This window comes from Tetrahymena thermophila (genome assembly GCF_000189635.1).
Source record: "Tetrahymena thermophila SB210 genomic scaffold scf_8254666, whole genome shotgun sequence".
Taxonomy (NCBI): Eukaryota; Ciliophora; class Oligohymenophorea; order Hymenostomatida; family Tetrahymenidae; genus Tetrahymena; species Tetrahymena thermophila.
In genome coordinates, this window is record NW_002476433.1 from 544011 (window position 1) to 570513 (window position 26503).

Consider the following 26503-nt stretch of genomic DNA (forward strand, 5'->3'; position numbering starts at 1 on the left):
TTTTACAAAAGAATATTTTAGAATTTCTATTTAACTAACACATAAAAATGTTGTTTTATATTTATCTAAAATATTTATAATAGCAATTTTATCTCAAATATTATTTTTATTTAAAAATAGAATAAATTCTAATTTCTATTATAATTTTTATTTTATTCTCTCTTTTTCATAAATATTTGTTTGAAACATTTCATAGTTTATTGTTATTTTTAAAGTCATTGCCTTTTAATTGCAAAAATATATATTTATGTATTGAATTTTGTAAATTTTAATAAAGATTTATTTTTCACCAAAAATTCTTAAAAATTGCCAAAATTTTATTAAAAAATTAACAGATTTAAAGATATAAAATATTTAAGGAAAGAATGATTGAAACAGTCACTAAATTTATTAAAGTAGAGAATATGGATATTCTTTTACACTTTACTTTGTTATAGGAATAAATTATTTTAGTAGTAACTGATAGAGAGCTTAATTTGACAAATATTCATATGGCTATGTAGACAAAATATGTAAATTTAATTAATATGGCGGTAGTAGATTTAGTTATTATTTTTTACATTTTATTTTATATAGGAAGATTTTCCAACGGCTACTTGTATAAAAGATGATTAAGGTAGATAAGATGAACAATACATATAAACTCTAGCTAGATCTTTATGTAATCTTATAAATTAACTATTTGAGAATTTATTTAGATTTTTATAAATTAATATTTGCGAATAGGTAAAAAAAACAAAATAAACGTATGTCTTTCCTATAATTTAGAAAGCAAGCAAGATCCTGGATTTTATTTGATGATAACTAAACTAATAAATGAACAAGTGGCTGAAGTTCTTTCTAAAAAAAGCTAAAATTGATTTTAATTATAAAAAAAATTCTATGTAATCTTATTCTAAGTTGAATATCTTTTAATTAAATAGAAGTAGATTCTAATTAACAAAATACCAAATTTTAATCAGATTTTTCTGCTCTCGATTCATTTATTTTTATTTATATTTATTTACTTGAATTATTTAAAAGAAAGTATTTTTAATTTTATGATTTTTTTTATATTTTGTCTTTTTAAAACATTTACTTATTAACATTCAATCTGAATGTTGATCGAAATTTTGTTTGCAATATAAAAATATTATATAAAAAGTAAGTACATATATTCAAATAAGATTAGTTTTAATGAACCAAGAAATGTAGTTAGATAACTTCTAGTTTTCAGCAGCTTCCTGCAATTGTTAAAATAGAATGTTATATTGATGGATGTTATGAATGGTAATGAGGATAGTTCCTGTTAATTCTTTGCATTTAATAAGGTGAGCAACATAAGCTTGTGTGTGATTTTAACAAGAATAGCATTAACATCCATCAGTGAATCCAATTAAACTTTCTTTATACTTTTCGTATTCAGTCATGTTGAAAATTTTGGGTTGCTTTACTTTTAATGCATTTAAAATTTCTTCGTTTGAGAGAGACTAGGTTTCTGCATAGTTTTTATTATCAAAATCTAAGTTGAGAGCTTGGTGAGAATGTGCTAATTAATTGGGATAATCGACTTCAAAATAATCTATACCATGAGAAACACCCAAGAGGATATCTTAGATAGTTCCCTTAGATGAATATACTGTATATAAACTCTCTTTATGTTCACCTAAATATTCCATAGTCAAAGCAATCTATCTAGCTTTTTCTTCAATAGTTTCAGCACTTTCAGTACCATGAAGAACCACTCCATCAATATCTCTTTCAAGAGTCTTTTAAACACATTCTTTTCTTTACTCGTCAAATTGTCCTCCTTCAATTGATCCAAATATCAAAGTGGACTTTATTAAAAAAAGTTGATTAATTCTAAAAAGAATGATTTGAAAAAAGAATTTATTTTTTTATCAAATTACTATATTATTTATAATAAATTTTATTAATTTTAACTAAAAAATATTTAGTGTATTTTTATTTGTTTTTCTTTAACTTAAAATATTCAAGAGAAAATCATTATTTTTTTCTATTTTGAATATTTCCACTAAAATTATGTTATAGTTTTATTGCATCTATGAATCTTGTGATTGCCAATTTTTATACAAAAATTTAAGCGGATAATCTTATAGATTGTTTACATGTCTAAAGAGTTGGGAAAGAAAAGATATTTGTGATATTATATATTATGTATGCATGTAGACAGTTTAATAAAGCAGTAAATTTTAGCTCTAATTAAAAATAAATTAATTGTTAAGTTTAGTATTGTAAGCAATCTACCTTATCTGTGTGATTTTCATTTTCATCGCTGTTTCCATTAGACTTGGGTCTGAAAATAGAAATAGCTTTGTCTAAGAAGCCGATTGTTTTTTCAACTGATCTTTTATGAGATTTTTTGCCTTTTCCTGTAGGAATTTCAGTAAGGGAGACAATAATATCAGGGTTAATCATTTTTGAAATTTTGTAATACTATTCATCAGAAACTTCGAAATAACCTCCTCTTGTAGTATAAAGTTTAATAGTATCTGATTTTGAAGTGGCTTCCATTGTTTATTAAGGCTTATAGTAATCGATAGGAGATAAATATATAAATTTCTTAGGCTCTTCTTCTTTTGAGAAACCTATATAGCTCTTGAAAGACTAATTTTGTTCTTTTAACACTTCAAATAGCTTTTCGCAATGCATAAAGTCACTTTGAGACACAATCAAGTGATTCAAATTTAAAGGTTCTGAATTATGATTAGTAAGTTGGTATAAAGTTCCTTTTCTTGTGTTCATAAAAAACCCAGGACTTTTTAGGGATTTTAAAACTTTTGGTTTGTATGCCATTTCTACTATTAAATTTGCTTGAATTTGTTTATTTTAAATGTATTTATTATTTTTAGATTAATTAACAATTTAATAAAGATAAATAAACTCTTAGATATAATAAAGAATAATATGCAAATAAATCAATAAATATTTTTTAATTCATATATTTATGTAAGAAATTCCTAAATAAATTTATATTTAAGAAACTATTTCTTATAAACTAAGTAGAGTTAAAAGAAAGCATATATATGCTTGCATATATATAAAATTATTTTTAAAATAATAATAAATAATTATTTGAATTATCTTTTTATATTTTTTTTTCTTAACATTAACCAATGCAAGCAAATTCGTACTTAAATCAACTTTTAAATATTTTTTTTCTTTAAAAAATAATAATAAAATATTGAAAATCTAAAAATTTTTAGAATTAAATTAAAATTATTCTTGCTTTTTATAATCACTTTTAAGATAATTTAAAATTTAATGAGATAAAATTATGAATTTTGTTATCATTATTACACTTTTTTTTATGATTTTAGTTAAAAAATTTAATTTTTTTAAGTTTAATTTAATTTTTATTAATATTTAAAATAATTTGATTATAAATTTATTTATTTTTCCATTAAAATATCATACTTAATTAATTCAATTACTTACATACTTACTTACTTAAAAACAGATAGTTAAAAATGATTTGGTTTTCATTTTCTTTTTAAATGTTTGTTAATTATATATAAAAAAAAAACAAGATTTAAATTTAAAATATAAAATAATTTAAATAAATTGTTTGGCAAAAGATACAAATGTTACTGTTTATTAGTCCAAAAAATAATAATTTTTGGTAGATTGAATTAAATTTTACTAAAATTTTTTTATAATGTAAATTTTTTTATATTTTTACAAACTTTTTTGTTAATAAAAATCGTAGTTAAAATCCTACTTTTCTTTTTAAATTAAAAATATTAAAATAAATTAATTAATGTTTCTTTTTAATATCTATTTTTAATTAAAAGCTTTGTGGAAAAATTGTTTTGGTCATAATTTATTAAAAAAGCTAAATTCTATTATATTTTTTTACAAATTCTATCAAAAATTTGAATATATGATAGCAGAATATATCAAATAATTTGTTTATTTGTATTTTTGTTTGTCTATATTAACTATTTTAACTAGATAATATTAGTAAGGATTTGAATTTAGATAATAAATAATTAACAAATCAATATATTTTTTAATTAAAAGTCAATTTATTTATTCAAAAAAAGATATCAGTAAATTATTATTTTTTATGGCTGATATAGAAGATTTGAGAGCAGGTTTAGTCTCTCAATTAGAAAAATTAGAAAAGGAAATAGGTAGATTGGACTCTAAAGATCCAGTTTCAAGGAATAAAAGTATTAAAAAGTTAAATGATTTTGTTAAGGAGGTAGAAAGCGATCTTAAGTAGTATGAAACAGAAGTTTTATCAGTTTCTGTAAAGCAAGCATAAAAATATTAAGAATCATTAAAATAACTAAATGCAAAATATGAAAATTTAAAAAAGTCTTTTGAGTAAAAGAAAATTGCGGGCACTGATAGAGAGAGATTATTTAGAGGAATTAAAAAGATGGACGATAGAGACCCTTCTGAAATGCAAACAGAAGAAGTTATTCAAAGATTAAAAGAAACATAAGAAAATGATATAGAAGCTCTCCTTGGAATATAAGGACATGTAGAAAGATTTAATGAAATGGCAGATAATATAAATGCATAACTCGATGATTAAATAAGGAAGCTAGATCAAGTAAATGCGATAGCCAAAGATACAGAATCTGAATTAAAAAGAACTTAAAGATTTATTAGATAATTCTTAAGGAATATATATACAGATAAAATACTTATATGCTTAATTGTATTAATATTCATTGCGATAGTCACTCTTTTAATACTTAATATTACTGGCATTACAAAAAAGCTATCAAATAATGTAGATGTTGTTACAAAAAGTAATAATAATTCTTCGAATTCTTCTTCATCTGGTACTAACAGTGGAGGTAGTAGCAACACTAATACAGGAAAGAGATTTTTAAATTATGGGAATTCAAATAATTAGGTTTAAGTCATAAAAATGCTAGGAGAATTTATAATGTCTATTTTAATTTGAATGTACAATATAACAAACTAAATATTATAAAAATCTATAAAAAATCTAAAATAAAATATACTTTATTTATAAAGAAATTCTTTATTAGCGGATTTTTTGATGCATTTTATAAGCAAATTACATTAAAAATGAGTAAATTATTTAGAGCTATTCATCTAAAATTATTTAAAACTTGTAAAAAATAATTTGTAAATACCATTTTATTTATTATAAATATTAATATTTTTGGAGTAGTTCATTATTTAAAGTAATTTACTTTATTAAATAAATATTTACAAAACTTTTTTAACAAAACATCTCAAAATTAATTTTGTGTAAAATAAATTTAATTTCCACTTTACATCATTTATTTAAAGGACTTAATTAAGAAAATTAATAAATATCAATCATGTTATTGAAAAAACTTTTAAAAGAGCATTCATATAAAGAAAGTTATCTGTCTACTCAATAAATAAATAAATAAATAAATAAATAAATAAATAAATAAAAAAATATATTTAAAAATTACTTTGTTTTAGAACAATAAAAAATTAATTTTTCTGAAAAATCATGCTGAATTAATCAAGTTGCAAAAGAATTATATTTCTAATAGAATAAATATTCTTAATTATCATTTAATATGAATTTTAATTAGGTATAAAATTATTTTTTAAAGATTTTAACTAAAAATATTGTTATAAAAAGAAAAAGAATAAAGTTAATTATTTTTTTATTAAAAACTTAATAAATAAATAAATACATTAGTTTTAGGTAATCAGTTAGTCTTTAAAGATTTAAAATTAGTTACAAACAAAATTGATTATATATATATATATATTACATTGATAAATAATAATAGTTAATAGATAGCTTTTAATTTATAGTATATTTATTTTAAGTTAAGTAAGTAGGAAAGGATTTATTTTCAATTTAATATTGATGAAATTATTTTTTTTATTTATTTATAAAATAAATGAATTATTTTTGTTTAATTGTTTATTTCAAGATAAACCAGTTTGTTATAATTAAATAATTGAGCTAACTAGGCCAGAAATTCCTCCAAGTAAACCAAATATTAAACAAACTCCACTGATGATATAAATCCAAATATTGGTGCTGAGGAACTCAATATTTGGTTTTGCTTATTCTGTTGCTTTTTCAACATCACCATTTTAGACTGAATTTAAAATTTTATCTTAGACTTTTCTTGCTTTGAAGTAAAGGAAAATTGGACAGCCATAAGTGAGGACAGTACAGAAAACGCATCCAGTGATATTGAAAACTGCATTAATTTATGTAACATAGAGAGCCAAGAAAGTGAAAGAAAAGAAAATAACAGCTCTAGTGGTAAATTCTTAGAAGAAGCTCATGCATTTAGTGGCATCCTTAATAACATATTTGTTAATTATACGATCAAAGAATTTAACAACACAAAAAATGTAAAGTAAAATGCTTGCTAACTCAGCTAAACTGTATAAGAAAGCTAAAGCAGTACCTACACCTTTCATAGATCCAATGTTATCGAAAATAACAGCTTAAGTATCGGCTCCAAAAGCAACTTATCCAATAGCGCCAACTAGAATACCTAAGCTGGTGAAGATAATTAAATAGTATAATAAGACATAGTCAAATTATTTTTTATTTTTCATAGAAGCATGAACTTCTGTGTAAACACCATTGACATCGTAAGCAAATGAGAAAACACCAAATTATAATGGGAGTTAGCTGAAATCCCATTGAGTAAGTTTTGAGTATTATATATCTGTAGTATTGATCACGTATGCAGATTTACCAACAATGACAAATAAAGTTACTACAGTAGCAGCTAAAGCAATGTATGTGAAAAATGAGAGCTTGTCAATTCTTTTGTACATAGATAGTGGGAGATAGAGAGCAAGCATTATTGCCATAGTTATCATATGGTTAGGGAATGTGGGTTCGAGTGATTGGTAAATGAAAATAGCATAACCGAAACAAGTAGAGTATGAATAGATATATGTGCAAACTTATAAAAATATTTTAAAGCCTTCACCATAGAGCTTACCACCGCAAGCTTCGAGAGTAAGGTTTCTGTTAGTTGGATCTTTGGTATCAGTACTTTCTTAGAATCTGATAATTTTTGTGATAAGAATCCAACAATAATAGCAAACAATAGAACAGACAACCATGAAAAGTATACTTAAACCGATACCGCAAGCCTAGAAAGTACTAGGAAGGAAAAGAATACCAGTACCGACACCACTCTTTAGAATTTATGCAGTAGCGCCTAAAATAGTACCTTTAGGTACTTCTTCATTCTTAATTTCAGCTTCTGAAGCATAGCGAGTGATAGCTTCTGACTAAGCCAAACCAGTTGGATATGGCTTGTCTTTTAATTATTTATCTTCAGAAATGCCATTTTCTGTAATCATTTAAGTTTTAGATGCTTATTGTTGAAGATTTGGAGATTCTAATGCAGGCTAGGACTACTGCATTTCCAATTAAGGATTTGACATTTTAGATTTTTCAAGTTAAGGCAAGTTAAGTATGGCTTATCTTTTTTGAAATTATTGCGTATGAACTTTTTAATAAATCGATGATTAAAGAATTTATGACTTAATTAAATTTTTATAGATTTTGGGAATTATTAATTCTCGCATTAGTAGCAAGCGGTTATTTGCTGAATGAAATTTATTAGGAATTAAAATTTGTGGATATACCTTACAAAAAAGTATTTAATTGTTAGATGAGGAACTACTAGAACTTAACTATATCTATCTAACTATCGTCTATCAATTTATTTATCAATGCATCAAATCTAAAAATTAATTAATTAATTCAGAGGCGCTCGTTGTTGCTCTAAAACTAATTAATATATTTATAAATTGTTTATTTATGAATTAAATATTAAATGATTCATTCATTTGCTTAATTGCTTGCTATATAGTTTACTACTCCATAAAAAAAGAGCAGCCTCTCAAATAGAATTTATAAATTTTCAAATAATTGAGCGGGCCATAAACGAAAAATAAATTGATTATAAGAGAGGCTAATAATAATAGAGATAAATTAAATTAATTTATAACATATTTTGTAAACCAAATTTCTAAATTTATATTTTGGAACCAGTCAGTCAGTCTTTCTTCTTAAATCAAGTAGAACAATATTATTTAATTATTGATTTACGTTGTTATTTTCATATTTTAATTTAGGTTATACTCACTATTTGATATAATAAATTAAATTAATCAATACAAACAAGAAGGGATGGAGGGAGTAGAGAAATTCTAGCATGAAACTAAAAAATTGTCTGAATAATTTGCTTTTTAAAATCTTTATTATTATTTTATTTGAAATTTTAATTAAAGATTTACGTCATCATTAAATATTAATAAATACCCAAAAGCCTACAAACTAGCTATCTTAGCAATATTTTTTTCTTACTCACTATCATGCTTTCTATTCTTAAAACTGTATTTTTTTAAATCTGGTTTATTTAACTTTCTAAATATAGTGACAGCTAGCTATTTATAAAGTCAGCCAATTTTAACGTCATAATTTTAGGATCTGCAATTATTGTTCTCGTATTATATTAAGCTCAATCTACTTTTAAAATTGTATTTTGTCATTTTACTTTTCGTCATTCATCAACAAATATAAAAGAATTAAAATTATTGATATTATTGGAAGCTGTTTACAATGATAAGTATTTATGCACCGGAATATAACAAAAGTTAAATTAAAATGTAATAATCAAAGATCATACGTAGGCAAATTAAAGACAATTATCAATCCTTCATTCAAAAAGCGATGTATTTTATTTCACGTAATAACAATAATTAATCATTAGCCTTGCTAAATTGACTCAATATGTCACTTTATTACACTATTTAAAATTGTAAAATTAAATCTTTTACTGCCAAAAGTTTTTCTAATTGGAGCTTTTTTGGATTTTTGAAAGATTTGGCTTTTTGATTTTATTTATTTAGTAATATATTTTTCTGAAATTTTCTAAAAATAATATTCTATTACCAATAAAAATGAGTCTTTAGTTAAGAAAATTCTGTATTTTTAGACAATTTGTAAGAAATTCAATAATTTGATTAAAATGAATTGTAGATTCAAAAGACATATAAATGATTTTAATTTACAATTTTGAATTTTTCCTTGTAATTTATTTAAATAATTAACAATCATGATTTTATTACTTCGATGGTATTTTTACAATTGTGAGAAATTTTCGATGCAGCTTAAATAAATATAATGCTCTTGCTGAAGAACTTTTTTATATTTTTGTCAAAAAATGAATAGCAATTTTGTAGTTTTTTTTTACTAAGTATGATCAAAGTTTTAATTTGGTTGCGATTTCTTTAAAAATTAATAATATTTTTAGAGTTAAATGGTGGCATGTAATTTAAAGTATTTTTTTTACATAATTAAAAATGTAAAGAGGAGACGTTCATTAGTTGTTAAGAAAATTTCATTTTTATTTTAGTAAAAATGTGATTCATTTAATACTACATCTTTTCTAGTAAATTATAAAAGAAATTAATAAAATCAGGGTTATACATGAATTATATCAGTTTGACAAATAATTTAAAAACCAAGCAAGACAGTTTTAATTTATAATTTTGATTGATTTCACAGTGGCCCTATGAAAAATTAACAAAAATGAATCTAAAATAACCAAATAGCGATTTTTTTAAAATACTTTCGCTCCTGTTCTCAAAATTTGCTAAAGTATTCTCTAAAATTATTTAACTAAGCCATTTTTAATATTTTAGGGTTTCAATACTTTTACTTTGGGGAGATTTGGACAGTTTAGTTTATCGCAGCAAATAAATTTGAATTTTAATGTGATTTATTGAAATAAATAACAAATGATATCATATATTCAATAATAATATATATCATCATTAAAGTTCATGAATTTAAAATAATACCATACAAAATTCAATAAATGGATATAAATTGATAAAATTAAACATTAAAGCAATTCTTAGATTTAGATGGTTTTGTAATTGCCAAACAACAAAATAAAATTGTTAAAACAAAGACTATAAAATATCATAATAATTAGAAAATTGAAAAATATATACGACTACTCATTTTTTAATGTTATAGATTTATCAGAGAGCATAAATACTAGAACTTTTGTATTAAAATAACATTTAGAAAGAAGTAGATGAATCATTATTTAATTTACTAATTAATTTTTTTCCTTTTGTTTATACATAATCTAATCTTTCTACTATATCAACTTTTTTTTAGTTTTTTCTATAAAAAAGTAAATAATAATTTTTTACAAATTTGGCCTTTTTAAATATTCAGATTGTTGTTATTAATTGTTATCTTTTATATTAGAAAATTAAATTTTTTTTTTTTACAGCATATTTTTGCTTTTGATTAATATCTCATTAAAGTATCAATCAATTTTCTGTTTCCTTAGGAAACTATTTTTTTCTTAGAATTTTTTTATGATTATAAATGAGTTAGTGGGCCAGCTGTGTTTTTTATCAATTTTTTCTCAGATAATTAATCAAAAATTGATTAAAGCTCATTCACTAACTTCATGAATGAACCTTAAAATACATTTATGGTAAAAAATCCTATTATCAATCAATTTAATATTTAAAATCTAAATAAAAGTAAAACATACAAATTTAAAAAGTACCACATTCAGATCAATAACCTATTTAGAAATAAATAAATTAGGAATTTATAAATAGTTTGAAAAAATAATAAGAAAGTTGATAGGCGATTAAATTTTTAATTCAACAAACCATCTATTATAAAATACAGCCAAAAAGATTTTACTCAGTTTGATAATTTAAACAAAATTAAAATTATTTTTTGTATTTTTTTTCTAACAAATTAAAAAAATTAAAAATAATATTTATTAAAAAATAAAAACAGAGCAGAGCTAGCTGGGGTATTTAACTTTTAAAAATCTTGCTTGTTTTAAAAATTAATATAAGTTTACAAATTTCAATTTTATTAATTTTTATAAAGATGATAATAAATAAATAAATATCAATATCTCACTTTAAATTTAAATTATGATTTTTTTATTAACATAAAATATAAAATAAAAAGGTTGGCTTGCAAAAACTAGAGTGGGTTTGTTTAAATAAGTATATTATTTTTAAGTAAAATATATTTTTTAAGCTAATAAAATTTCAATTTTGATAGTAATTGAATAAATAATTTTGAAAGGACAATAACTTTTGTAATATTTATATATTATTAGATTTATACACTAACACTAAATATATTTTTCTTAAATAGCTATATAAGATAAGATATTATTATTTGTATATATTAGGCAATTTATTCAACATTGCTGAATGTTTGTTTCTCTAATAAAATTGCGAACACTGAATATTATAAATTTTTATTTTAAAAAATATGAATTCCAAATATGAAAAATTAAAATTTCAGATAATTTTCGATCTTTTCCTTGTTTGGGTACTTTGTTTACTTTTAAACTTTTAATTGATTTATTTATTTATTTAAAATTTAAAAATAAATAATATTTTAAAATCACAAATTAAAGGATTGAACTTTATAAAGTTTTATAATTATAAATAAATAGTATAAATAACCTACTATTTATTTTATTAAAACTCATTTCGGATGCCTATTCACTTTACTAAGATACTCGCTTATTTAATTATGAAATAAAATAGAAGAAAATAATTTATATTTTATCTTCTCAAAATCTTTTTATCATCTTATCATAAAAAAATTGTACTTATAAAATGTAGAGATAATAATATAAATTATGTAAAGAACCACAATCGGATTTAATCTAATTCGTTTTGATTTTTTTAATTAAATTAATTAATTAATTTACAATCTTTACAGCTATTTTAAATTTATAATAACATAAAAATAGAAAACTTTATAAAAAATAATCTAAAGAAAATTGCACTAATTACAATTAATTTTTGATTGAAAGGTAAAATGTAAATATTTGTTAAAACTGTATTTGGTAAAATAATTACACTTGATGTCTGTGAGTCTGATACAATTCAAAATATAAAGGCTAGAATATTTGATTTAGAAGGTATTCCAATAGAATAATAAAAGCTCTTAACACAAAAATAGGGTTTGTTAGATCAAAAAACTCTTAAAGACTATGACATCTAAAATGAGGATACTTTGAATTTAGTATTTTGCTTAAAAGGTGGAATGCAAATATATATTAAGACTTTAACAGGGTATACTATTACTTTAGATGTATCTGAGTCAGATACCATAGAAAATATTAAATATAAAATCCAACACAATGAGGGTATCTCATTTGATTAATAACGACTTATTTTTGGTGGAAAATCTCTTGAAAATTTGAGAACTCTTTCAGAATACAATGTCTCTCAAAATTATGTTTTGCATCTTGTTTTAAGTTTAAGAGGAGGCAAGTAAAACACATTAAATTGTAAAAAAAATTGAATCTCTTGAAAAATCTTTATGCTTAAGGAGTAGTATGGTTATCTAAAAAAAATAATCTGTTTTTATTTAGTATTAAAGAGAAATAAATCATGGAATATTTGATTTTAAGTGAAAATAAATGGTTACCCAACTCAAGCTAAACTCAAAAAAAAGCTTTAACTAAATTTTGAATAATTAAAACTGTCTGAATGTATGTCTGTTAAAAAGTAATAAAATTCTTATTTGTGTCCAATAATTAAGAAATTAAATTTTCATATTTTTAGAAAAATTTCAAAAAATAAGAAAAAATGTCAATTTATTATCATTCTTAAATAATATTATTATCATTAAATCGATCTAAAATAAAAAAATTTAATTAATTTAGACAGACAGTATTTACCTTTTTGAAAATATAAAATTGATAAATTAATAAAAAAAATATTAAACTATATTTGAATAAGAATTTTATAACATACTGTAACTAACTTTTCATATATTAAGAACAAACAACTTGGAAAAAACTAATTAATAAAAACATTTACAGTTTGTTTTTATTATATGAGCTATTTATGAATGTAATCTTAATAAAAAAAATGAAAATTTTTGGTGTTTATTTTTTTTAATTAATTGGAGCTTAATTAATTAGGATTTAACTTATTCGCTAAAATTTAAAAAAGTCTACTAATCCTTTTAAAGTTTAAATAAAAGACTCATTTTAAATAAATCTAAACTACTTATTTTATTATATCTATTTTTTAAATTAAATTTTCTAATAAAAATGTAAAAGTTTTTTTTTTTTCTTTCAAAACTTTTACTTAAAAATAATTAAAACAATTTTTTTGTGAAACTCTAAATCAAATTATTTTTAAAAATAAAATAAATAGTTTATTTAAATTAATTTCATGTAACTCTATTTCTTATGATCTAAAAAACAACTAATTTAAAATTTAAAGAATAAAATATAAGAGGAAAAGTGAGGTTTGGCGAATAATTTTTTACACCCAATTTTTAAAATCAATTTTTTAACTAAAAAATTGATTTTAAAAATTGGGTGTAAAAAATTATTCGCCAAACCTCACTTTTCCTCTTATATAATAAAAATGTTTGAAGGTAGGTAGACAGTAAATTTGGGTTAAACTTTTAGTTTAATTACTTATAAAAAATTAAAATAAAGCCAAAAATTAATTAAAATGACTAAATAATAACATTTAACTTAGTAAAAATATGAATAAATTAATGAATAAAATAAATACAATCAAACTTCAAAATTTAAACAAATTTGATATAAATAAATATAAAAGTAGATTTAATACTATGAATTTCATATTTTTACAAATATTTTTATTATTTTATATTTTATTAATTTTTTTATAAAATTTTTCAAAAACCAGATTGTTATAAGGAAATTATTGTGCTAACAAGCCCAGAAATGCCTCCTAGTAAACCAAAAATAAGACAGAAAATGCTAAGAACATAGATCCAATTACTTTTATTCAATAAAATTATACTTGGTTTTTCACAGCTTTCGCCCTTTTCACAATCTTGAACCTAATTTGAATTCAATATTCTGTCTTAGATTTTTCTGGCTTTGTGGTAAAGGAAAATAGGACATGCATATGTCAAAATTGTACAAAAGACACAACCCATAATGTTAAAAACAGCGTTAATTTGAGTGACATACAGACCTAGAAAAGCGAACGAGAAAAAAAGTACAGACCTTACAAAAAATTCTTAGAAGAAAGTCATACATTTTGTTGCATTTTTTAATACGTATTTATTTATAGTTTTATCAAAGAATTTCACCACACAAAAAACATAAAGTAAAATGCTGGCTAATTCTGCTAAGCTGTATAAGAATGCTAATCCTGTACCTACACCATCCATAGAGCCAATATTGTTAAAAATGACAGCTTCAGTGTCTTCTCCAAAAGCAACATATCCCAATAAACCAACAAGGATGCCCATAATTGTGAAAATTGTCAAATAATATTGCAAGACCTTATCGAATTGGTTTTTATTTTTCATAGAAGCATGAATTTCAGTGTAAACACCATTTATGTCATAAGCAAAAGAAAAAACTCCAAATTATAAAGGTAATTATGAGAAATTGAATTGAGTTAACTTAGGAAAGTTTACATTCGTTGTACCAATAATGTAACTTGACTTGCCAACTATGAATACTAAAGTGATTATATTTGCAGCCAAAGCAATATATGTTAATAAATAGAGCCTGTCAATTCTTTTATACATGGAAAAAGGAAGATATATGGCATACATGATGGCCATAGTAACCATGTGATTTGGAATAGTGTCTTCTGTTGATTAGTAGATAAATATGGCGTATCCGAAGCAAGTAGAATAGGAATAAATATATGTACATACTTATATGAAAATTTTGAATCCTTTCCCAAATAATTTTCCACCAGCTTCATCCAAAGTGAGATGCTTATTTGTTGGATCTTTAGTGTCAGTACTTTCTTAAAATCTAATTATTTAACTGATAAGTGACCAGCAAAAGTAGCAAACAATAGCACATAACACCATGAATATGGAACTCAATGTGATACCGCAAGCTTGGAATGTGCTAGGGAGGAAGAGTACTCCAGAACCTATTCCACTTTTTAGGGTTTATGCTGTAGCTACAAAGACAGTACTCTTTGGTTCTTCTTCAATTTTAATGTCATCATCTGAAGAAGCAGGATAAATCAATCCTTCAGACTAAATTAAACTAATCTTTGCTTCTTAAATTAATGGTTGAAGGCTCATTTGTTGCTCACCCTCAATTATGGACTATTTCTATTCTAAATTACTAATGGACATTTTTAATGTTTGTAAAGCATAAAGATTGAATAGTATTTGCTGATCTTTTAATAAACAAGCAGCTTTTATTATTTTTTATTTTTTAGAATTAATTTCACAAAAATTAGTTATAATCTTACAGAAATAATTTATTTATTTATTTCAACTACATAATAAGTTGAAGGAATTAGTTGCATACGTGATATCTATCTATCGTTTTTAAATTTGTGGATCCAAATATAAAAATTGTTTGTTACCCAAATACTCACAATCGATCTTAAGAATACAAATCTGATAAAATTTTCGGAAAATTTCACAATTAAATAAATTAGAAGAATTGATTGCTTGAAAATTTACTCAATTATTTATTTTAATTATTTTCTATTTCCACAAATACACTTTTTATTCAAGTCAGTCACAATTACTTCATCATTTCTTTATTTCTTTTAAGCATTATTTTTCTTAATTACTATATTAATAGCTAATATGAAATTATTGGTAAGAGCGGTAATCAGCTATATTCATGTACTTTAACATATTTTTAAGGCATTCAATGAGTTTTTGTAATTTTCTTCTAAACAAATAACCAAAGTATAACTGAGAGTTTAATCTTTTCCATTGACAATTGCTTTAAAAATTTAAATATCATACTTATTCTTTTTTCACTTCTTAAAATATTTAATTTTAACCAGAATTTATTAATAAAAAATAAAAATTAAATAAAAAAATTAATAATTAAAGGTGGAGAAAGACATTTTTTTTTTATGGAAGTAGAAAAATATTGATCAATAATTATTTGAAGACTCGTTTACACTAAATTATAATAACTCCAATTTTGGAAATTAGCTAAAATACGTCAATCACTTTTAAATTACAAAATGAAATTCATTAAGCTATTAATTAATAAAAGAAATAAATTTGTAAAGCAAGAACTAAAATGTAAATAAAAGGTCAAAATTGATGTGATTTTATCTTGTTCTTAAAAAATAAATTATGGCTGACTATTTTTGAAGAGTAATTGAAGTTAAGTTGATACTTTTTTTATCAAAAATAAAAAAATTAAACAATTCATTCATTAACTAAATCCATATGTTTGATTGTTTATTTTTAATATTAATTAGTCATCTTTTCCCTTATAAATAAATAATAAATTTAATTTAATATTTAGAAAAATTTTTATAGATTATTATAAAAGAAAAATTTATATAATCTTAAATTAAACTTACATTTTAGTGATAGATCAACTCATTATTTATTTATAAATTTAAGCATTTTGTTTATTTTTAATTTTGCAATTTGATAAAAATTTTAAATAATCTTTTTTTGATGAAAACTGACTTATATCTATCTATTTTTATAAAAGAAATTTTTATATAATCTGATATTTAACTTACTCTTAGAATGATATATTAATTCAGTTTTTTGTATTTTTATGTTCAAAACTAGATTAAAAATAAAAAAATTTTCTTTATTAATAGTTTTTCACTTTATTCATAAATGAATTTAAATATGTAAAATACATTTTTTTAAGTTAAAATTAATTATTTTTAATCAATATTTAAATAAAGAATAATCCATCTTCATTTATTTTAATTAATTTTTTAATTAAAATAAGCAATTAATTTAACAATAATTTTAGCTAAATATTAAAATTTATTTGCTAATTTTTCTGTTAGATTATATTTTCTAAGTTAAAGAGTAGTAATCTTTTGGCTTAAAATAAAATTTACTATTGAAAAGGCTGGGCAATAAATAAGAGATAGCAAGTCATTTTATAGCTATCAATTAGTTTTTATAATTATAAAACTAGTAGATTTATGTATTATTTTTCTATTTAATCAATAATTTTTGAAGAAATATAAACTTCTTATGAAAAAACATTAAGATATTTATGAAGCTTTTAAAATAATTGTAATAAATCAAAAAATAAATTAGATTTTAATATAAAAATTAATTATTTATTTTTCATTTTTTTTTTTGTAATTTATCCATTCATTTAATTATTTTTTTTAGGATTTAATAATGAAATCAAAATTTATTTTGTTAAATATCAAAAGCTTTTTACTTATATTTATGTAAAAATTAATTTTTATATTTTTAATATGTAAATTCAAGACAATACTTAAATAGTATCATTTTAAGTTTTTATTTTAAAATTAATGTATTAACTTAATTTTATTAAATATATATTAATAATAATATTAACTCTAATTTCATAAATTAATTTAATTATTTATTATTTAATTAAAATAAAAATTTATTTTTGAATTATAAAAGAAATAATTATTTTTATAATGTTGAATATAGATATTATATATATATATATTATTTGAAATATTGAAGTACTTCATTAATTTGAAAGAAAGATTTGTATTATTATGTTAAAATAAACAAAATAAGAGTAAGTTGAATATATAAAAGAATAATTTTAATATCAAGTAATTTTATATTGAATTGAATATTTATATAACTATCAATAATTTCACAATCCGAAAGCATTAGAAAAATATTGATGGAATTTGCTTTCACTATCACAGAAGGCTCTAACATCGCTAAAGAACTCTACGAAAGCGTTTTTATTAACCTAAAAAAAAGAATGCTTTAAAAAAATTTAAGATATATTTAATATTTACTTATTATTATAGATTTCCACCCCATTCAGCAACAAACTCTCTTTGGAGATCCTATGCAATTTTTCTTGTAGGATATATAATTTAAATTGCAAGGGGATTATATCTTTAAACTATTGATTCAACAGTAACTTTTCCACCGTTATTGGATGCTAAAGCATCATAACCTTAGCTTAAAGATTAGGTAATTATTTCAGATTATTGTCCTAATATTTATTAATAAAATAATATTTTTATCCTATTTATTCTTTTTTAAATAATAATTACCTCTTACTAAGTCAATGAAGACAGAATAAATAACTTTTCCTTCATAATTTTTGTCAAAGAATTTAAATAAGTTATCGAATTCGGTTTTTGTAAGTGAGAAACCAATTTCTTTAATGACCCATTTGAATTCATCATGGGAAAGAGAGCCATTCAAGAAAGTATCAGCCTTCTAACAAGCTTTGGAGAGAGATCTGAATGCAAAAGGTCCTTGCTTTTTAAGGTCTGCATTTAATTTATTGATGATAGGAGAAGGTACTTCTCTAGCTAGCTTAAAGACAGGGTTAACATTAGGATTGTTTCCACTTCCCAATCTAGCGAAGTTTCCACAGAATTCGTCATAGCATCTATATATTAATTTTATTTAATTGTTAATTTAAGTCAGTAAAAATAAACAATGTATAAAATTTAAAAAGCTTATTTATTTGATTGCTATTTATTTTTTTACATTTTTCCAGAACGGTTGACATCGAATTTACTGAAAAGGGCATGGATTTCTTTATCATCGAAAACGCATCCAAACTTTTCTAAAGCTGCCTTGAATTAAGAAATGTCGATGACTCCCTTTTCAGCAATATCAAAGTATTTGAAAGCACGATAAACAGTTCTGCCTTCATCTTCTCCAGGGAGAGTTTTTTGTCTGATTTTTTCATATAAGATTAATTCCAAATCATTGAGTCTTTCCGGAGAAACATAATCAACAGAAGAAGTAATACCCCAAGTGCTTAAAATAATATCAATAAAGTATTCTTCCTTTTCTTTAGGTAAAGTAGCATTGACATCAGCATAGTACTCCAAAAACTCGTTTTCATTGATAGTTTAGCCTAGATTGAATAAAATAATAAATATTTAAATAATTAAATTGATATATTAGAATTAGTTATTTATGTTTGGATTTTAATTGAATAAGTAAGTTTCATAATCAATCATCTATATCTTTTTTCTTATTTTTATTTATTTTATTAACAAAAATCAACTTTTCTTTTATCGAGATTTATTATCAACTAAACAAACATATTTTAAATTTGGTTCAAATTCAATAATCGTTTAGCAATGCAATAAATTACCATCTTAACTCTTCTTGCTGATAGCATTAACGAATTCAGCCTTAACTTATTCAGCAGTTTTATGGCGAGTTCTAACTCTAGGATGAGCTTCAGATCTGTATTATTAGACTAAATCTTAGATAGCGAGCTTACCATTGCCTCTAAAATATTAATAAAATAAAATTTTAACAAAATAAAATCACATTTGATTAAAGTTGTTAATTCTGTAATGCTCTTGAATAAAATATCATTATGATAAATATAAATAGAATTAGGATTGCTTAACTAAAATAGTCAATTGATGAATAAATTATAAGTTAAATATGCAAATAAAATAAAACCTTCTATCAAGGAATTAGAAGGCATGCTTGACAACAGCTAAACGTTTTTCGGAAATAGTAGTTCTAATCATTTAAACAAATTCAGCATAAGAGATCTATTCGTCTCTATTGGTGTCGTATGTGTCATAAACTGCACGGAGTTCCTAAGTTGTTAAAAATACTCCTAATTTGCTGAGTAACTTCAAAAACTCGTCCTTTTCAAGTCTGCCTGAGTTATCTAAATCGAACTCAGCCATCAATCTGTATAATGACTCCAAATCATCTATTTTCTTTGCGTGTAACTAGAACTTTATCTTGTTTTAAATATTCTCTAATCTATTAATCCAATCCATTTATAACTTATTTAATGTTTCTTCTTTTTTCACCTTTCAATATTAATTATTCTTTCTTTTAATTATTATTGATTATTTCAAAATCATTGAAAAGTAAATATCTGTTTATTAATTAACTAATTGATTGATTGACTGACTGATTAATTCATTTATTCATTCATTTTTTAATGACTCATTCATTCATTCTTTCATTATTTATTTATTACCTATGTAAGTTTTAATATTTTTTATTCCTTTTTATTTCGCTTTCTCTCATCTTATTTCAAAAATTATAAATTAATTTTTCTGTTTTCTTTTTTTGCAAAAGCTAACTAACTAACAAACAAACAAACAAACAAACAAAAAACTAATAAGCCATTAAATATGCTCCATCTCCATATTTATTTAATCTTTTCTTCTTTATTTGTTTAGGCTTCAATTTTTTAAATAGAATTTTCATATACTTTTACTTGATTATATTGATTGAGACCACTAATATCTACTAAATATTAATTTATATGAAATTCTCTGGTTTTAATGAAAGATATGAAAAGTCAACTTATTTTTTAGGTCATTTTTAAGAAATAAAAAAAAGTATTAAAAATAGATATTACATTTAATATCTATATTAAGTAAAATAAAATGATTTAAATTATAAAGTATTTATTTATATTTTAAATAGTTCAGCAAGTTTATGTCAATATTAAATTGCAGCATCTATATTATAAAATTATAAAAATTAAGCAGCATCTATTTATTGTTATAAATTTAATTATTTTATTTATTTACTTTTTAATTAATAAATTTGGATTAATTTCTGAATCCTTAAATTATTTTAACTTGAAAAAAATATAAGCAAATTCAGCTAACTCTAACAAATATAATAAATAAATTTTAAGTTTTTGTTTTATTTTAAGATATAAAACTTTCTTCATAATTAATAAAATAAATATTATAAACTATATAAAGCTTAGAATTTAATAATAATATTTATTTTGTATTATCTAATTTAAAACTTAGTAAAGATCTTAGATCTTCTCACAAACAAAAGATTTTATTCGTGAACAAGTTTTTATATTTTTGAGTATTTAATTGGTTTCGAGATAAATTTTCTGTATTGAAATAAATGCTTAACATTTTTTAAGCAATTAATTTTTTAGCAAAAAACTATTTTCAAATACTTTTCTAAAAAGATTAAACTTACTTTGCTAAAATCAAAAACAATTTTTCAAAGAAATAAAATATAAATTTAGGTTATTCTAAAATGTTGTTTATTACACATAAAAAAGCATTATTTTTAACAATTTATTGGTTTATTTGTTTGTTAGTTTGTTTATTTATTTATTATTATTTTTTTATAATTTAAAGGTTAAAATTTGTATATATTTTCAGAATTTAAGGTTCATGAAATTCTTCTTGGAAAGTCCAACCCAGAACTTATGATCCCATGACTTAACACCGTCTTTGTATAGGCTATTATTATTGGATATTAAAAAATAAAATATGTTAATAAATAGTCATTCTTTAAAATATTTCAAATAAGAATTTAATTTCTTTTTAATTAGAAATCACTAGCAAGCATGAATTAAGCAAGCAACATGACTTTTATAAATAAATATATCAATTATATTTAAATAGTTTTTTCAATAATTTAAGTTCTTACACTTTAATCAATCTATTAACAAGTTCTTCTTTTGCTTGCTTTAAATAGGCACTAAACTTTTCACCTTCAGCATTACTTGTGGGATCTTTGGCAATACCTCTCATAAAGAAACCAGCTTCGTTAGGCTTGGGTACGGGTAATCTGGCCATTTCAATAAGCATCCTTAAAGCATTAGCTTCTTTTTCCCTATTTTAAGTAATAAAAGGAGCAATTAAACTAAAATTATTGCATTATTTATTTTACTCGTTAGCAATCTTTCTTAAGCATTATGTGATGAATACAGTCATGTAAATAATGAAAACATCTCCAGGACCTTAATATTAAATTAAAATAAATTAAAATTTATTACTTAAATCGTTTTATTATAATACTAAATTCCTTTTTTATTTATTTACCTTTTATTTCATAATTTTTAAATAATAAATTGGGTCTGAAAAACTTGATAGCTTCATCAATAATATCAATTACATCCTATTATGGAATAGTGGCAGCAGGTCCTTAAACTTTAGTTTTAATTGGAGGAATTGCCATACCACAAACTACTTCGACATTGTTAACTGCGTTGAAACTTGAATGTTCAGCCTATTTATTTGAAATAATGTTTTTTTCTAGATTTATGCTGCTTGAATTAATATACCATTTTATTCACTTTGCTTATTTTCTGCTATATCTTTTATATCAAAATTATACTCAAAATTAATTTATTTATTATATTGTATTCTATTGAATTAATTGATAATCCGCAAATAATCAAACAAAAAAAGAAAGCTTGTCAGCAACATTGATTTTGATGGGATTATTTAATATCTATTTTTTTCTTTTCTTTGTTGGTTGATCAGATTCTCTAATTAAATTCCATTTATAAAATCAATATTCAGATATTTCTATGAATATATATATCATTCTATTTATTTATGTATGTTAGTCGTAATATAATTTACCTTAAATATGCCAAATATTTTAAGGTAGCATGTAAAATTTAGCAAGCAAAAAGCTAATAAAAATATTTAATTCAATTAATTAATTATAAATTTCAATAAATTAATACAATTATTAATTTTAACAAATAATTAATTAATTAATATTATTTTATATATGGTAAGTAAAATTTAATTATATATTTACAATTTATTATTTATTATATTTTCATAAATTATTCTACCAAAGAAGAATAAAATTTGTGTAAAAAAATATTGTAAGTCATTTTAAGTACAAAGAAAATATTATTTTAATTTTTAAATTATTGCAAATGAACACCATACATGCATACACTTTAATATGAAAGTAAAAATTAATGAAGGATCAGTTAAATAAAAATATTTATATAAAAAACATTATGTTACTCTTACTTTAAAATTGTTAATATTATTTATTATTTGTTTGTAATATTTGCCAATTATTGTTTGTTATGATAAAATTATGCTATTTTATATTATTTTATATAGTAAAAAATTTATTATAAACTATATAGTTAAGAAAAATAAAAATTACTTAAATTAAATAAGAATTAGTATAGTTAAATTTATGATCGAACATTTATGTTTTATACTAATTAATTAGCTTATAATTAAATATATCAAAAAATTTATTACCTTATTTTAGTTATTTATTTATTCTTCTTTCTACCAAATTAAATTTTTTAGAATAATCATTTAATTTAATTCTACTAATTTTTTAATCTTGAAAATATTGTTTTTATGCTAATGGAGGCTTCTAGCTCAGTCAATCCAAGTTTCTAAATAAATGTAAGATTGGATTTAATCATAAATAATTTAATTCCTTTCTTTTAAAAAAAGAGATCTGTCCTATCTCCTCATTCATAAATGTTAATGAGCCCTGACGGTAGAGAACGATCTATTAACTTTTTTCTGTCACAAAGGTTCAACGTAAGTTAGAATACAGAGAGATAAATCAACAACATAGATGTAGACAATATATTAAATGATGTAGAAAATTAAATTTAGTAATATACATCAAGAAGTAATTGCAGGAATAATCAGTATTTACAAAATAGGGAGATTTTAGATCAATAGTAATAAATGAGAGATTTATAGTTTTAATTTAGCAATGAAAACAACAGTTAGCCTTTAAATTTGCAATAGTAGAACTTTAATTTTTAAGTAAGTAACATGCAATAATCAGAGTAAGTATAAAATTAAAATTAAGATAAAGGTCCATCTTAAAATTTACAACAACAAATTGGTATTTATCATCTATACTCTTTAGAGCAACTGAAAAGATAAGATTACTCAAGAAATATATTTAAAATAATCCTGATTATTATGACAATAATAGTTGCTATCAATATTCTATTCATCTTAAGTTTTGTAGTTTAGATAATAAATTAAAATAATTTAATCATCTTAGGAACTATCTTATTATTGAGCGCAGCCTACATGTATTCTTTTTACAATTAATATTTATTCTCATTTATTTATTTATTTTAATAATCTATCAAATTAGAAAAACCTAAAAACTCTGCTCGAATTACTTAATAGCAGAAATTATTTTTATGAGTTTATTCTTTTAGGCTTTATACTTAAATACATAAATCAAAAAATTTCCTAACTTGATGCTTATTTTTTATTGGCCTTTCGTCCACATAATGGGATGGATTTAAAGAAATATAAAAGTTGACAATGACTCAGAAGAAGATGACTATTAAGTCATTTACGTAAATTAACTTAATTTAGATTTATGAATAAATTATCAATAAAAAATGATTTAAAATAAAAAGTTTACTTACTTTTTAAAGCAAATAAAAATGTTAAAATAGGCATTTTTATTATTTTTTATGATCTTAAAGCTTAAATTATTTTTGTGATACTTGATTAAAAGTATTCATTCTACCATGTTTATAGAGGAAAATATTTTTTTTTTTCATTAACCACCCATTTTAAAATAAAGTTATGAAAGAAAAAAAAATGCTAAAAAGCACATGAAATGTATCTGAAAACTTATAAAAAATAAAATATTTAAATGTGATTTAAAAAAATAGAAATTAATCTGAAAATAAATTTGAAATATAAAAAGCAAGTGAAATATTTCTTCAAGATTAAAAGAAATAAAATATTTAAATTATTGAAATTAATGTGATAAATAAATTTTATGAAGATTTATTACTTATTTATTTATTTGATATGCTTTTATTCATTTATAATTAGTTAATATTTGGACTTCGTTGCTTAATATTTGTGTAGGCTTTGATGATTCTACTTAAAATAGATTCATTTGTTCAGTTCAACTGGGTTTCTATTTTTGTTCCTACTATTATTATTCTTGTGCTCACAACCATAATTTGCATATAGACTTTTTATTATTTGCTAAAAAATATAAGGAAAAAAAATCCTATAGTCAATAGTAAGCTTTGATTTAAGTTTGAATTTCTTCTAATAATAAATTTTATAGATATAGGCCTATAGTGGGAGACTGGATTACTTATATCTACATATGCTTGTAGTTGGATTTTGTTAATTGGAGTTTTACTCTTGCTTTAATCAAATTTCTAAAGTAATTTTTTAGAAAAATTTAAATATCTAACCATAACTTATTAAAAAGATATGATTCTTGCTAGCTTAGTTACAAATGCAATTGTTGGCTTTATCATGATAATCTTTTCTAAAAAGCATTCTTTGGATTTAATGTAAAATAAATCTTAATAAAAAATTTTTGCTTTTTATTATTTCTTTTTATATTTAATTAATTAATTAGATATTTTATGTCTGATTGCCCGACTCCATAAGAAATGATTAAAAATCTAAATACTTTAAAAGTTTAATAGTAAAATTAGTAAAATGTAGAAAATCAATCTAACGAAATTGAGTAACCTCAAATTAATCAAAATATGCAAAATGATTAATTAAATGAAAGTAACCCTTAAAAATCTCATCAAGTCATAAATTAGATTTCTCAATTTTTTTCCAAAATTGCTCAGAGACCTCCTTCATATTTGGTACAATGAAAACTAAATCAATTCTTATTAAAACATTATTAAACTTTTAAATAAAATAGATTAAAATGTCCCAAACGTATTTTAAAATTACTTTCCAGGATAAAAACTAATTGCTCTAGGACAAAAAAAAGTAAAAGGAATAAGAAAAGGAAATTAAAAAATAAAAATAAAAAATTGAACAAAAGTAAAAGAAAATATTAATAAATAAGATTTAAAGTGAGAGCTAAATTGATAGACAAGAACAGAAAGATAGTGAACATATTTTATTTAAAAATTCAAATATACATAAATTTAAATCTCTTACTTAACTCACTTTCAAAAATCAAAATCAAAATTCTTAAGCTAATTTACAAATTAAATAATTTAATCTCAATTAAAATAATTTATAAAAAGAAAATAAAATTAATGAAATTTCTGTTGATTGCAGCAGCAGCAGCAAAAGCGAAAGCAACAACGACAATTTAAAAATTTCAGAAAACAAAAATGAATCATTAAACAATTAAACCTCTATAAATACAAATAATAATGATTTAAGCAAATCAGCAGAAGGGTAAAAAAATAAACGAAGCGAAGTAACATGTGTAGTCTGTTTTGAAAATCCTCCGAATTCAGTCTTTATGAATTGTGGGCATGGAGGTGATTTTTATATTAAAACATTTAAAAAATTAATAATTTGCTTGTTGATTTTTTTAAAAATAGGAATTTGCAAGTAGTGTGCTCTTGATATTTCTATAAAGACAGGCATGTGTTTTTTGTGTAGAGAGGTAAATAAATTATTAATTAATTAATTAGTTAATTGATATATTTTAAATAAGCTCATATTTTATGCAAATTAAGTCAATCAAAATATGGACATGTTTTTTAATTTGAATAATAATATTTGATATATTATTTATTTAAATAAATAAATCAATTGTTTATTTTAAATAAATAGCCAATTAAATAAATAATAAGAGTAAAGGATACTTAAAGCAATAAAAAGTATTAAGAAATAGCAAGTATTATATACATAGATACAAATCCTGATAATAAATGAATGATTTTATTAATAATCTAAAATACTTATCTATTCTTTGGTTTTAAGTGTTTTTATTTAATATATATATGTGTATGTGTGTTTATGTAAATTACAATAGCTTTATTTTATTCAGAGAGTAAATAAAATAGTCGAAATAAAATTA

General features: G+C 21.7%; 10 protein-coding genes across 10 annotated transcripts; 4 read left to right on the top strand and 6 right to left on the bottom strand. All coding sequences in view use genetic code 6, as the record gives it.

Annotated features, from left to right (window-relative positions):
• The first annotated feature begins 272 nt into the window (after positions 1-272).
• On the top strand, positions 273-1028 carry TTHERM_000405549 (hypothetical protein). The gene is made up of 3 exons (XM_012797242.1): positions 273-512; positions 577-661; positions 727-1028. Exons 1-3 carry the CDS (start codon positions 366-368, stop codon positions 858-860), a joined length of 366 nt encoding a protein of 121 aa, XP_012652696.1. The 5' UTR covers positions 273-365; the 3' UTR covers positions 861-1028.
• Positions 1029-1157: 129 nt separating this feature from the next.
• On the bottom strand, positions 1158-2796 carry TTHERM_00405550 (tRNA-guanine family transglycosylase; the record flags this gene model as incomplete). The annotated part of the gene is made up of 2 exons (XM_001014131.3): positions 1158-1817; positions 2248-2796. 2 exons carry the CDS (start codon positions 2794-2796, stop codon positions 1158-1160), a joined length of 1209 nt encoding a protein of 402 aa, XP_001014131.2.
• Positions 2797-4069: 1273 nt separating this feature from the next.
• Positions 4070-4924, top strand: TTHERM_00405560 (vesicle transport V-SNARE protein amine-terminal protein; the record flags this gene model as incomplete). The annotated part of the gene is made up of 1 exon (XM_001014132.1): positions 4070-4924. One exon carries the CDS (start codon positions 4070-4072, stop codon positions 4922-4924), a length of 855 nt encoding a protein of 284 aa, XP_001014132.1.
• A 980-nt stretch (positions 4925-5904) lies between these two features.
• TTHERM_00405570 (transmembrane amino acid transporter protein) lies at positions 5905-7542 on the bottom strand (the record flags this gene model as incomplete). The annotated part of the gene is made up of 1 exon (XM_001014133.3): positions 5905-7542. One exon carries the CDS (start codon positions 7540-7542, stop codon positions 5905-5907), a length of 1638 nt encoding a protein of 545 aa, XP_001014133.2.
• A 559-nt stretch (positions 7543-8101) lies between these two features.
• Positions 8102-8438, bottom strand: TTHERM_000405579 (transmembrane protein, putative; the record flags this gene model as incomplete). Its single annotated transcript, XM_012797243.1, has 2 exons — positions 8102-8204; positions 8257-8438. 2 exons carry the CDS (start codon positions 8436-8438, stop codon positions 8102-8104), a joined length of 285 nt encoding a protein of 94 aa, XP_012652697.1.
• Positions 8439-11848: 3410 nt separating this feature from the next.
• Positions 11849-12337, top strand: TTHERM_00405580 (ubiquitin-like Rad60 SUMO-like protein; the record flags this gene model as incomplete). Its single annotated transcript, XM_001014134.1, has 1 exon — positions 11849-12337. One exon carries the CDS (start codon positions 11849-11851, stop codon positions 12335-12337), a length of 489 nt encoding a protein of 162 aa, XP_001014134.1.
• A 1234-nt stretch (positions 12338-13571) lies between these two features.
• On the bottom strand, positions 13572-15220 carry TTHERM_00405586 (transmembrane amino acid transporter protein). Its single transcript, XM_001470712.2, has one exon. It carries the CDS (start codon positions 15134-15136, stop codon positions 13697-13699), a length of 1440 nt encoding a protein of 479 aa, XP_001470762.1. The 5' UTR covers positions 15137-15220; the 3' UTR covers positions 13572-13696.
• A 2377-nt stretch (positions 15221-17597) lies between these two features.
• On the bottom strand, positions 17598-19728 carry TTHERM_00406590 (EF-hand pair protein; the record flags this gene model as incomplete). Its single annotated transcript, XM_001014136.1, has 6 exons — positions 17598-17699; positions 17749-17951; positions 18013-18356; positions 18458-18833; positions 19077-19216; positions 19397-19728. The coding sequence occupies 6 exons, from the start codon at positions 19726-19728 to the stop codon at positions 17598-17600; spliced, it is 1497 nt and encodes a 498-aa protein (XP_001014136.1).
• A 1367-nt stretch (positions 19729-21095) lies between these two features.
• Positions 21096-22010, bottom strand: TTHERM_00406600 (ARP2/3 complex ARPC3, 21 kDa subunit; the record flags this gene model as incomplete). Its single annotated transcript, XM_001014137.2, has 5 exons — positions 21096-21180; positions 21371-21556; positions 21614-21683; positions 21766-21952; positions 22008-22010. The coding sequence occupies 5 exons, from the start codon at positions 22008-22010 to the stop codon at positions 21096-21098; spliced, it is 531 nt and encodes a 176-aa protein (XP_001014137.2).
• Positions 22011-23067: 1057 nt separating this feature from the next.
• TTHERM_00406610 (zinc finger, C3HC4 type (RING finger) protein) lies at positions 23068-26358 on the top strand (the record flags this gene model as incomplete). Its single annotated transcript, XM_001014138.2, has 10 exons — positions 23068-23115; positions 23167-23768; positions 23834-24044; positions 24535-24730; positions 24779-24880; positions 24929-25013; positions 25082-25322; positions 25382-25958; positions 26022-26086; positions 26257-26358. 10 exons carry the CDS (start codon positions 23068-23070, stop codon positions 26356-26358), a joined length of 2229 nt encoding a protein of 742 aa, XP_001014138.2.
• Positions 26359-26503: the final 145 nt, after the last annotated feature.